Source organism: Mustelus asterias, chromosome 13 (genome assembly GCF_964213995.1).
Source record: "Mustelus asterias chromosome 13, sMusAst1.hap1.1, whole genome shotgun sequence".
Lineage (NCBI taxonomy): Eukaryota > Metazoa > Chordata > Chondrichthyes > Carcharhiniformes > Triakidae > Mustelus > Mustelus asterias.
In genome coordinates, this window is record NC_135813.1 from 21,744,338 (window position 1) to 21,758,387 (window position 14,050).

At 41.8% G+C, this 14,050-nt stretch overlaps 1 protein-coding gene across 1 annotated transcript in view; it reads left to right on the plus strand.

Moving 5' to 3' along the window:
• Positions 1 to 14,050, plus strand: part of LOC144503089 (nuclear receptor subfamily 5 group A member 2-like) — a 74,306-nt gene that overhangs the window by 16,666 nt on the left and 43,590 nt on the right. Inside the window, exon 3 of the mRNA XM_078227589.1 lies at positions 1,557 to 2,197. Within this exon, the coding sequence (XP_078083715.1) occupies positions 1,557 to 2,197 (641 nt within the window). The remainder of the gene's footprint in view (positions 1 to 1,556; positions 2,198 to 14,050) is intronic.

The following is a 14,050-nucleotide window of genomic DNA, read 5'->3' on the forward strand; positions in this document are numbered from 1 at the left end:
TGAAATCTTATGGGCTCATCATGCAAGACACTTGATTAACCTTATTGCTGTTGAATAGACTGAGACCCAGACCTGACAGAGCAATATTCCTTCAAATAGCAGTAAGAAATATCAGAGGCATCAGAATGTGGTTATCAAATGTTATGCCAGTCACATGATCTGCTCTCGACCGTGAATGCACAATACAAACTCTTTTCATTACATTAACAAGGAGCAGCATAATTTAAAGATCCTTAGCTTGTTCATGTCAATTTATTTTGTGTTGGCCAACTAATGTTGTTCCTTATGCATTGTTCCATATTCTAATGTTTTTAGAATTGGTAAGTGGATATGTTTGTGTAACTCATTAGAAGTCATCAAAAGTAATTGAAATTGGAAAGAGTTTTCAAATCCAAAATTGGATTAGGTGATTTCTATTTGTTGCAATTAGGAAAAGGACAAACATTCATTTGCTTTTTTTTGTGAATTCATGTTAATTCAATGTCTAAGAATCGTACTCCTCAGCTCCTGGAATTATTGAACATTAAATCAAATGATACAATCATTAGATTCAATAATCTTAGAATCCCTACGGTACAGAAGGAGGCCCTTCAGCCCATCGAGTCTGTACCGACCACAATCCCACCCAGGCCTTATTCCTGTAACCCCACACATTTATCCTGCTAATCTCTCTGACACTAGTGTCAATTTAGCATGGACAATCAATCTAACCCACACATCTTTGGACTGTGGGAGGAAACCAGAGCACCCTGAGGAAACCCACGCAGACACAGGGAGAAAGTGCAAACTCCACAGAGACAGTGAGCCGAGGCCAGAATTGAACCTGGGACCCTGGTGCTGTGAAGCAGCAGTGCTAACCACTGTGCCATCGCGCCGTGCATGATGATGATGATGGTAATAACTTATGAACTGGAGCCTTTGCAATGTTCTGTTGTGTATACAATGCGACACCAAACAAATCCCTGGAGACCATTACTGCACCCAGTGATCTTCAATCTTTATCTAACATCCAGACAATATTCATTTCCATGTCTTCGTGGGGGTCCCTATTTACTTATATCAGATGATCTATTAACATGGTTTATCAATGAAATAACCTCTGGCCACACAATCCAATTGCTGTTTTATGATAGGTCCATCTGCATATCAAACAATATAACTCAAAGAAGTTGCTCACTCAGCATTTTGTTGCAAATCACATATGGAAAAAATCTTAAAGAGAAAAAGAAACAAAATAAGAACGTTCAGAAGCTTTGCCAAAAAAAGTTGAAAGGTTGAAAAAGTCAGTTTATCTTAGTTCTAGGGGAAAACAGTGATATTTTTCTCTTTTTGATACTAATTTTCCTTCATCCCTACTCAGAGATTACTTGATGAATTTAGTAATAAATATTTGCATGTCAAACAATTTCATAAAGTTTTGTTGACTCCTGAACTTGTGAATCTTTGAAGATTCATGCCTGGTGTACTCCTAATATCATGTGTTTGAAATAGTGTACTATCCTAATTCTTTCTGCCCAGATTGAGTTGATGAGTATTCTTTTTGCTTTCTTAACTAGCTGTCCGTGCGGACAGAATGAGAGGAGGAAGAAACAAATTTGGACCAATGTACAAGCGGGACCGAGCCTTAAAACAGCAAAAGAAAGCCCTGATACGAGCAAATGGCTTTAAGCTAGAGACTGTTCCTCAAATGGTGTCATCGGGACAGACTGACTATCCACATTCAACTGCCATGCATAATATACATTCTGTGTCCAAAGGCATGCCACCGAACCCAGCCACTTTACCAGCTACAGATTATGACAGAAACCTATATGGAGCGTCATCAATCGGCATGTCTGTGCCAAACCATGGAGCACTGCCAAACTATCAGTACACATCGTTTCATAACCGGACAATCAAGTCTGAATACCCAGACCACTACGCAAATTCACCAGAATCTCTGGCTGGCTATCCCTATCCAGACACCTATCAATCCAATTCTCCTACAGTCCCACAGCTGATTCTAGAGCTCTTACGGTGTGAACCTGATGAACTTCAAGTCCAAACTAAGATTTTGACATATCTACAACAGGAACAGGCCAATAGGGGAAAACATGAAAAGCTTAGCACATTTGGCCTCATGTGCAAAATGGCTGACCAGACCCTCTTTTCCATAGTTGAATGGGCACGCAGTTGTATATTCTTCAGAGAACTTAAGGTAAGACAATCTTCAACTTGATTAGTGTAAGTTGTTGCTGAGGAAGTAATCAATCATGCTATTTTGCACTTGACTAATTATATTGAGTACTGTTTCTTACATTTTCTACATTTACTGATTCTTTTACCAGCAAATATTATACAACAGGGTTCCAGTTGGCAGGGCTGTATCACCCCCTATATTGATAACTGCTGTTCACAGTTCTCCAATATCATGCCAGCGGATGGCATGATTTGATCGGAGTCAGACTGTGTCAATTATCCTGTCACAGATATGAAAAGGTTGTCTTCCTGCAGTCTCATTCGACCTTTTACAGAGGTTGGAGTGGCAGCCATTTGGGACAATGGTTCCAACTCACAGGTTTCTGACTAAAGGTCAGATACTGAACCACCTAAGCAGCTGGGCCACCTGCAAGTTTTCTCGAACATGATGATGTTTAAGTGTTCTGCAACTGAAAACTTTGTGCTTCATTTGAGATAATGACTGAACCAGTTTTGAATGTTTGCTTCTTTTCTTATTTCATTCAGGAAATGATTATCATTGAATCCTAAATATTCCTTAAAGTACCATTTGGCCTTCTGGAAAAACAAATAATTTTAAAACCATTGGGCACCTATGTAAAATATACAAAGAAGTGGACTTTAAAAGCAAGATGTGTTTTTAGCATCAAAATTTAACAGATCATGTATTAAAATACTTTATATTCTTTATATGCTTGGAAAATATACTTTTGATTCTTGGAAAATATACTACAAATCAAAGTGTTTTGGCTATTCTGGTATCCTCTTACTGATTGAAGAGATTTTCTTGTTCATAGAAATTGAAGTGTGGAATCATCACTTTCATTTAATGAGTTAACCAGGTCAGCCAAGATCTACTAATGGTTCCATTTTCGATCATTTCTTTTATTTTATTTAGATGACTATTTGAAAAACTATTTCAGGTCACTTTTTGTGTAACTTGGAAAATGAGTTGCCAAGCTGCCAAGAGGCATGGGAATGAAGACATTAGCTGATATTTATTTGCAAATGTGAAGAATCAGATTTAGAGATCGTCATTACAGCAGAATAATAAAAGATACAAACTGATATCTCAAAGCAAATATCTGGCATTTCCAAAAAGGTAGTGTCATTATTTCAATACGTTCCAATACATAATAAGATACTTTGAACACTTTTAGCCTTGGTACATGCTATCTAAAAATTGGTTTCGGCTTAAATTCTTAGAAACTGAAACTGGTAGTTGTTATTGATAGATACAGCAGTGTAGTGACTGTTGTTCTATAGTTTGTTTACTTTTCTGAGTCCATACCGTGGCTTAACTAATCAAGCACAGTGAGCATCCATAGTAAACAGACCCACATAATTGAACACTACAGTAATTGTGTTACTGGATTACTTTCCAGAGGCTTGAACTAATAACTCAGAGAGTCAAATATCATCACACAGATTTGAACTGAGTTGTAAACAACTTGAATTTTTGTTTAAAATCCGTAAAAACGAGGGCATGGTTATGATGGGCCAAATTACTTCCCACTGTGCTGTAACCCATGCAGACACAGGGAGAACATGTAAACTTCACACAGACAGTCACCTGAAGTAGTGTTAACCACTTTGCCACCCTAACAAGATCAAACAAGATTTGACACTAAGCCACAAGGAGATATTAAGACAGATGACCAAAACTTGGTCAAAGGGATAGGGCTATGGGAGGTTACAGAGGTAGGGAGAGATGAGGCCACTCAAGGATTTGAAAGCAAGGATGATAATGATAAAATTGAGGCACAGCCAGACAGGAATCCACTCCAGGTTAGCGAACAGGACATTATGTAACTTTGGGTACAAGTGGCAGCATTTTAAAAGGTTGAGTTTATGGAGGGTGGTAAGGTGAGAGACCAGCCAGGACAGCATTGAAATTGTCAAATCTGCAGGTGACAAAGGCGTGGATGAGAGTTTCAGCAGCAGATGAGCTGAGGCACTGTGAGGACAGATGTCATTATGGAGATGGATGTAAAGAAGCTACTTCTATAGTTTAAGTAGTGGTAGCCTTCAGTTCTTAAACTGAAGGCTACCACTACTTTCCTTAAGCAATTAAGGACTGGTAATAGATGCACGCCTTAAGGTGATGCCACATCTCAAGAATAAATATTTAACAAAAAAAGGAACCCAACTAATTCAGCAGGCAAGAGGGGATTTTCAAAGTTTCATTTGTGATTTAAATTGGTTAAAGTTTGACTAACCTAATGCACACGACTCCATTTGTTCAACGCTGCCGAAAATCCCTGTCACTTTTCCCACTGTCAAGACATTCTACCTTATTTTCTGCTAAATGTAAAAATAACTACAACAGGTGAATCAGACAGACTTCCTACCCTTTTTCTAATTCCCAAATGACGACTTCTTCCTAATGTTAGCTCTTTGGCTCAAATGCTAGCCATCACTGCTCCCATCTTCCCCACAGCATCAAAATAATTATGTTCCATGGCACAATATATTTCATTTAAGAATGTTGCTCTGATCATGTTGAATCTTCTCTGATGCTCACACCGTGGTTTTCTGGTATCTGATATGCTGGGCTTGTTAATGCTCTATAAGCCGGTTCTTCCACATCTTCACCACTTAGGATTCCCCACGAACGTGCCAAACTTTCACGACAGGCTGCTCACCATTGTAGAGCTAATAAGTTTTAAAAACATTCCTTCACGTTTGTCCTGTGTGGTTATCACGGCAAGATAGTAAAAGGAAATCTGACTGAAATTAGATTACTTTAGAGAAATGAACCCAAATTGTCCTTGTAGCTTTCTTCATTGTTTGTTTCCTGGCAATACTCTGAATGTGGCAATTGTTGCAGGTAAATTCATTTAACAGCAGCTGGCTGGAAGTTAATGTATTGCTGGGGCAAATCATTGAGATTGTTACAAAGTCTAAAGTGGAGACAACGAAGCTGAAGAACAATCAAAGTGACAAAATAATCTTACCTATCTCCTTTTGGATAATGATTTAAAATACATCACTTGTCAAAGGATAGGCATCGATGCAATAACTAGTGGTGTGAAGCATGGTGTCAAGTGAAAAACGTAATTGAAAGATGTCATATTGAGAAATTATAGTTGAGAAAATTCTATCTGCGATCTTTGGGAGAAAATCAATACTGTCATATAAGGGCCACATTAGCAGTGGACAGAGCAGGCAAGGTCACCTCCATGTTTGTCAGATTCTACTTGCAGCTCAAGTTGTTGCCATCTTTCATCAAACCTCTTGATAAAGAACTATAGCTGGAAATTTAATCTTGGCAGCTGTGGAAATTCGCTTTAAAATAAATAACTCCAACATAAACAACGGTGACAGGACGTAATATTTTTACAATGGACTTTTGTAGAGATGCCCTATTTAAGAAGCGATATGATTGTGCAAAGTTAATTTTGGTAACTAGGTAAGTGAGATAATCTAAACAATGGTGAAACTAGGCTCTGTACTCCATTTCCCCTATTCTACTTGACTGTTGCACTGTGATAACCATATTTCAATGCCTCTGTTTCCTGAATTAAAATGAGCACCTACTCTTTTAGGGGAATCTCAACTAAAATAAAATACTTAAGTGTATCCTGTACTGTGCAAAAGATAACTCAGCATTTTATTCTTCCAGTAAGTTGTTTTTGCAGCGGGAAAATGTTGTAACATTAGGCGTGATGTGACTCGTGGGAACGGCGCCCATTTTCGCGTCCATTCCCATTTTACCAAGAATAAAAATTTGGCACAATCAGGAGCCTGCCCAGAATGGGCACAATGTCAATTTGCATTCATCATAATGTAATTAGTGAGCTTCACTCCCAATCGTCCCAGCTCACCTGCCTTAACCACCTCGTTCACTGCAGCCGGATCGGTCAGGAAAGCACCTCATGTATAAAAGTCGCATTCAAGTACTTGAGCAGTGATGGTGAACGAAGAGGTAAGTCTCTGTGTTCAAACTGCTCCGACTTGCTCAGCGGGGTTGTTTTGTGGCAGCTATGTTGTGTTTCAGCTGGGCGGGCTGCAAGTGTGCGGGTGATGGGGGACTGTTGTTGTTGTTTACAGGGTCCAACCTCAGACTCTCAGCACGGACCCGGGTCAGAGCGCTGACTCTGGGTCCTAGTGCTGGCAGCAGCAAGCACTGTTGCAGATGGGGGATGGGCTGGAAACTCTCTGAAGGGGCAGTACTGCAGCGACAGGACTTGTCAAGCAGCGCTGTCTGTGGCCAATACTGCATGGGTTCTGGGTGTGTGTTTGTGAGGGGGAATGGAGGGGGCTATGTTGCCATTCTGGGACCTGTGGGGTGGTGTGGGGATTGTGTTGCTGGCGGTCAATGGGGGTATGGCGAGTGTATGTTGCTGGTGCACTGTGGGATGGGGGAATGGAGGGTCTGTGTTGCCGGGGCAGGGGTGAGCAGAGTTCTTTAACCTCTCCGTCTGTCTCTCCCCTTCTCTAAATGCCCCCTCAGATTCATGAGATGGCTTTTGCGATGCAACCCATTGATCTTGCTGTTCTTTTGGTTGCTGCTGGAGCTGAGGAGGAGGAGCAGGAGGGTGAATTGCAGACAAAGGAGGCCCAGGCCTTACCGCTCGCAGGAGGAGAGGGAGATGGCCACCGGATGCAGGATGTGGCCACCATTCACCCCGAGAGGGGTGGTGAGCAGGAGAAGGAGGGAGTGGAGACCCCAGCAGTTCCGCACATGAGTGTCCTTTGAGCAACTGTTGGACATCGCGTGCCGCTGACAGCTCCAGAAGGAGACAGTGCGACACCTGTGCCATTTGCTGCAGGACCTGGCACCTCAGAGGAGGGGGAGGGGGAAGGGGGGGCACCCACTCCCGGTGGTTGTGAAAGTGACAGCCGCCTTAAACATTTATGCCACTGGGTCCCTTCAGACCACCAGTGGAGGCCTCTGTGGCATTTCCCAACCATCCGTCCACAAGTGTGTGAAGGGGGTCACAGATGCCCTGTATGCCCAGGCTGGCCAGTAGATCAAATTTGACCTGGACCAGGCCCAGCAGGAAGCCCGGGCTGCAGGATTTGCAGCCATCACGGGGATGCCAAATGTGCAGGGGGCTATAGACTGCACCCACGTCACCCTCAAGGCCCCGGTGAAGAATCCAGGAAGATTTATGAACAGAAAGGGCTTCTACTCAATAAATGTGCAGTTGGTGTGTGACTATCAACTGGATATCATGCACGTCTGCGCCAGACACCCCTGCAGCATGCATGACAACTTCATATTGAGGAGCTCCAATTAGGTATGGTGATGAAAAAATGTTGGTCAAACCAGTAAAGTGATTTGAGCAAACATTTTAAGATTGCTCTAGATTATGTAATGTTTCTATGCTGCAGCATTCTATGATGCTATGGCTTTATGTCACATGGACTTACCACGGTGGTTGGTTTTCATGCTGTCTTGTGTCAGGAAAACCCAACAATGATTCAGGCGTAGGTTTGTCCATGTGAATCCTTGCAAGACATTCATTTGCTGGAATTTTACCGCCTCATCCGCCCGAGGCTCGTAAGATCCCGCCCAAGGCCAATGGAGAATGCTGTTTTGCGAGCCTCACCTGCCCCGATTCTGGGGCAGGCATGCCAGAAAAATTCCGGCCATAATCTTCAAAAAGATATCAAGAGAGACAGTGTGTGGAAAATGAGCCACATTGTTCTAGTCAAATCGGGAAAACCAGAGGCCCAGTCAATTCGGAATACAATTGTATGGACGTGCGATGGATTATTCTCCCTTCATGTTAAACTAGATGAAGAGTTTTATTTCAGGGTAAACAGCAAAAAAACTCTTCAAACTTTCTTCTGTTACTAAGTTGTCAGCCTGTCTAAGAAAGGCCATTGAGGTAGAACGTGGAAAGCGAAAATTACATTGAGGCAATATTGAGATTTGAATTCTGTTACATCTTTGCGTTGGCTGCATGTAACACTAATTCATGATGAGTTTAATGCTATCACTGCCTGCAGTATGTTTGATGCCAATATGCCATTACTCTCTGTCTCTTAACTTACCAATCATACCAAATAACTCTTTGGTGGTAGTTTTATACTGGATAGATATAGCTTTATGTAGGTTGTTATTTAGTTATTTTCATTATTTTATGCATAGTGACTTGTAAGGGTAGGTATTGAGTGCAGCTTTGACTTTGCATATTCTTCAAGCCTGGCGTTGTGGCTGGGATGTTACAGATCCATTATGTTGCAACATGTTGAAAAGCCACAGCTGTAAACCGGTATGTGGCAAATATCCCTCTTGGATATTGGCTTCATGTGAGGCAATAATGCAAAGATTCTCACTTCAAACCATCCAGAATGAATAAATTGTTTCTTATTTTATCAGTCAAGGTAATTGAGGAAACAGAGGTCTTGCCAGACATAAAATATTGTAAACATAATTTGTTTTCCTTATGACGGAAGTTGAAGTAACCGAATGAAACCTTGCTGAATTCTGGGGTTAAATATCAGATATATTGTTCAAGGTGATTGTCAAAACATTCTCATTATCAAACCAGCCATCTAAATACTGTGGCTACAAGAGCACGGGCTGGGAATTCTGCAGTGAGTATCTCACCTCCTGACTCCCCAAAACCTGTCCACCATCTACAAGGTATAAGTCAGGAGGGTGATGGAATACACTCCATTTGCCTGGACAATGGCAGTTCCAACAACAAGAAGCTCGGTACCATCCATGACAAAGCAACCCGCTTTATTGGCATCTCTTCCTGCACCTTTAGCATTAATTTCCTCCATCACTGACACACAATGGCAGCAGCGTGTACTATCTACAAGATGCACTGTAGCAACTCATCAAGGTCTCTTTAACAACCCTTGCTGCGTAAAAATCATAGAATCATAGAAACCCTACAGTGCAGAAGGAGGCCATTCGGCCCATCGAGTCTGCACCGACCACAATCCCACCCAGGCCCTACCCCCACATTTTTACCCGCTAATCCCTCTAACCTATGCATCCCAGGACTCTAAGGGGCAATTTTTTTTTAACCTGGCCAATCAACCTAACCCGCACATCTTTGGACAACCCTTCTCGGTTGGGGGCAGGCTCCCCTTGTGTCTGTGAGGCGGAGTCTGCTGTATCTTTTGGGGCGTTGGTCCCCCATGTGTGTGTGTGTGTGGGGGTTGTTGCTGAGTTGGCTATTGGATACTGGGGCATCCTCGGAACTCTCTTCCAAACAGTGCCATGTGGGTGTATCTACACCACGCGGACTGCAGCAGGGAGGTGGCTCACCACCACCACCTTATAAAGGATGGGCAATAAATGCTGCCCTAGCCAACAACACCAAAATCAGCGTGAATATGGCTCACCCTTTGATATAAAATCACTTTTTTGTTACCATCTCATTTGCTCTGAGATGACAAGATGGCTTAGTGGAAGAATATCTAAATCTGCTTTCTACCTCATTTTTATATTTGTATGTTACATTTGAGCTGTGATTTTGTGCCCATGTTCATCATATGGCAAAATATCGCGAGATTTAAAAAGAGTATCTTGCCAGCGTGAATTTGTTTTTTGAATCCTCCCACAACCCATTGGTGACATTGCAAGATTCCTGCCCAGGAAGGTCAGGAACCTCATTTCAATACATTTAAATAGAATCAGTGAGCTTCCCCGCTGTATCGCCTTCCCACACATTAGGATTTTGTCACATCAGTGAGGTTTACCACTGCTTTTTAAAAACGGGAACCAGGCGAATGGAACCCGCCAGGGACACAAAGGTAAGTTTAGCCCCTAGGGGGAGAGGGACATGCCACGGCAGTACCCTGGCATTCCCCCTGGGTCAGGAGGCAGTGCCAGTGGTGGCACTCTAGTGGGTGGGTCCCCCTTCTCGGTTGGGGGCAGGCTCCCCTTGTGTCTGTGAGGCGGAGTCTGCTGTATCTTTTGGGGCGTTGGTCCCCCATGTGTGTGTGTGTGTGTGGGGGGGGGTTGTTGCTGAGTTGGCTATTGGATACTGGGGCATCCTTTAAAAATGGGGCCCTGATCTTGGGATTCCCGGGTGCCGATTTTTATTTTCCAGCCCCGCCTTGCCAGCGTGACAGCCTGAGCTGCAGCTCCAGATTTATTCTGCACAGAATGCTGGATTATCTGGAGCGTAAAGCCTTAGAGCTGCACACCAGTTTCCTTGCATCAGCTGGCACTCTGCGTAGAGAATGGAAAATGTCTCTCTTGGTTTTTTAAGTTTAACAATTCTCACTTGTTTGCCTCAACTAATTCTAGGAAATTAGCTTAAATCCTTGAGGATTGCATTCAGTTTGGTTCACTCTAACCTGAATCTAACTTGATCTGCTCAATTGATCTGCATTGCTTGAAGCAGTTGCCATGTGATCCGCCTATCACCCGAAGGATAAAGCTCTTATAATCAAAAGGTAAAACATTTGAAAAGCTTACACTGAAGCTTTAACCAGCAAACTGTTTTTTTTTTGGCTTGACAGTATTTCTGTCTTTATAGACTTCATAGAATCTGCAGTGTGGAAGGAGGCCATTTAGCCCACTAAATCTGCACCGACAACAATCCCACCCAGGCCGTATCCCCGTAACCCCACATATTTACCTTCCTAATCCCCCTGACACCAAGGGGCAATTTAGCATGGCCAATCAACCTAATCCGCACATCTTTGGAGTGTGGGAGGAAACCAGAGCACCCGGAGGAAACCCACACAGTCACCCGAGGCCGGGATTGAACCCGGGTCACTGGCGCTGTGAGGCAGCAGTGCTAACTACTGATTTGATTTATTATTGTCCCAGGTATTAGTATAGAGTGAAAAGTATTTTTTTCTTGCGCGCTATACAGACAAAGCATACCGTTCATAGAGAAGGAAACGAGACAGTGCAGAATGTAGTGCCACCATGTGTCTTTTTCCTGTTGGTAAAAAAATTAGTGCAGTTATCAAAATGTTTTCTGCCCAGTGTGTATCTTGTCACATTCGGATAGTATTTTTATCTGCATGATTCAATGCCTTTTAAAAATTCTTCCCTATATTTTTTGACAGCCTGTGGTAGTATGGCCCCATTTTAAAATATATTCTTTGCAGTCAATTTTTGATAGTGCCTTTCTCAACCCTGTGACCTGTGTTTAAAGACAATCAATCCTGGTCTCATTCTCTATTGACAAGTTAGCAATCAAGCTTTAGGAGCACTCGAGAGCAGTCCAGTTGAACAAATGGTCACACAAAGTAATTTGTTTTAAAAATAGGAAATAAATGCAGTTTAACATAGCATGTAGTCGAGGGTGGGGACAGAATGAACTCACTCACGGATTTAGGCATAATTCCTATCTAGTGAACCCCCTATGCTGAGATTAAAAGAATGTTTACTTCCTGCCATTCTACTTAAACATTTTCAAGGATGTTTGATAGGCACATAAATTCTGTACCTTGTGATCTTTATTCCACACATAAAGGTGAGGCAGATTGGAATCTTAGGTTATCCTCACGAATGAAGCAGCTACTGTAATTTTTAAAAATTGTGTTTTTTTTTCATTATAGTCTTATAGATCACTAAGCTTCAGAGAAAGGAATGGATCTTATATTGGGCTTTACCTTGCTGTAAAAATAATGGTTGTATTAACAGCACACACTGTTATGAGTTTGCAAGTCAGAGTTACAAATCTTCAGAATTCACAGTTGATTCACGTCACTCCGTTGCTTGCCCAGTCTCCCCATTGCCTTTAAGAACTTGCTTATTAATTGTCCATTAAATTTGCTGCAGGAAGTTAAATCTGGCATCCGCATAAAGACATTTTTAATAATGAGGTATTACCAATCAATCTCTTCAGCCCAGAAAGGGAACAATTTAAATTCTGGAGTCTCATTCCTTCAGTTTAAAAATTGTTCTCGGAGATTTTTCAAAAATTATACATTTTTAAATTTTTCGTACTTTTTCTAAAAAAATTTTCTCTCTCCTAGTCCATTCTTTTTCTTCTCTTTATTTCTCTTTTCTTTGCCCAATTCAGGAATTCAGATAAAATCCAGCAATTTAATGTTCACAGATTAATTGGGTTACGATAATAAATTTTGATCTGGACCAAGGGCTTTATTTTTTTTGAGTTTGATTAGTTACTGTAATCCATCCCCTTTTTATTTTAAATGTATTTATCTCATTATTCATCTCATCATTCAATATCATATCTATCTGTTCTATCTCACTGGTAATTATTTAACATAGTATTTCAGCCATCTCTCTGTGGTGTTCTCATGTCCATTCCTTAATAGTTCAGTTCCCATCACAGCCTTGTTTTTTTCAATTCAAGTGCCTGTAAAATATTTTGCTATTTTTGTTTTATGTGCCTTGATAATTTAATTTCATAGTTCCTCTTTGTCCTCCCAATTTTTTTTTTCTCCTAATGTCTTTGTATTTTCTTTCATCATGCACTCCTCTGCTGTTTGTCTGCCTAACATCTGCCTCTTTCCTGAACCTCAGTTGTTTTCATATGATATTCATTCATGGAGTTCTGGCAACTACTGTTTATTTTGTTCTTTCCTTTCAGGGGAATATATTTTTCCTGCACTCTATCAAACATCATTTTGAATGTTTTCCATTGTTGTTCTGTATCACTGTTTCTCTATATTGTTGTCCATTTTGTTTTACCAAGTTCTATTCTCAGCCTCTCAAAATCAGCATTCTCCAATCTATTAACTTGTTTTCATTATACTTAGGTCCTTCTCTAACATCATCTTAAAGAATATTATCTTATGATCACTATTGCCTAGAGGTTCCCCTCATTTTACTACTTGCCTGTTCTGCCTCATTCCCTTTACCAGATCCAGTAGCGAATCTTCCCTTCTTATTGGGCTAGAAAGGAGTGTTGTACACGTGACTCCATTCCCCCTTACTCTTTTGGCCAATTAATATCAGAATAATTGAAATTCCCCAATATTATTCTATGACCACAATTATACACGCCTCCCCCCCCCAGGGTTTTCTTTTAGCCATCCCAACCATGCAATGATTCTACGCTGGGATGGATAAGGCCTGTGACAGGAAGACCAACCTTGCCCCAGTTGAGGCCCTTAAGTGGCCAATTAGTGGACACTTAAGGGCCATTTCCCATCAAGCCTCAGTTTTTAGGCTGCTGGAAGGATTGAACTTCTCAGTGTGGGAAGCCTGAAAATGTACAGACTTACATCTCAGGCAGGAAGTGGGGGTGAGCGGTAAGAGCTACCATCAGAAGTCAGATGCTCCCATAAAGCCTCTGGACCTGCCAGGAAGCGAGACCCCCCCCCCCCCCCCCCCCCAACACCTGAAAAATTCAGGCCCATGTTTTTTTTTACCTAATTCCTTAATTCATCGGCATATTTCTCCTGCCCCCTCATGGGTGGTCTGTATACTACACCTTTATAGTGCGATGGATTATAGTCATAGAGTCATAGAGGTTTACAGCATGGAACAGGCCCTTCAGCCCAACTTGTCCATGCCGCCCTTTTTTAAAACCCCTAAACTAATCCCAATTGCCCACATTTGGCTCATATCCCTCGATACCCATCGTACCCATGTAACTGTCTAAATGCTTTTTAAAAGAAAATTGTACCCGCCTCTACTACTACCTCTGGCAGCTTGTTCCAGACACTCACCACCCTCTGTGTGAAACAATTGCCCCTCTGGACACTTTTGTATCTCTCCTCTCTCATCTTAAACCTATGCCCTCTAGTTTTAGACTCCCCTACCTTTGGGAAAAGATATTGACTACCTACCTTGTCTATACCCCTCATTATTTTATAGACCTTTATAAGGTCACCCCTCAGCCTCCTACGCTCCAGAGAAAAGAGTCCCAGTCTATCCAGCCTCTCCTTATAACTCAATCCATCAAGTCCCGGTAGCATCCTAGTA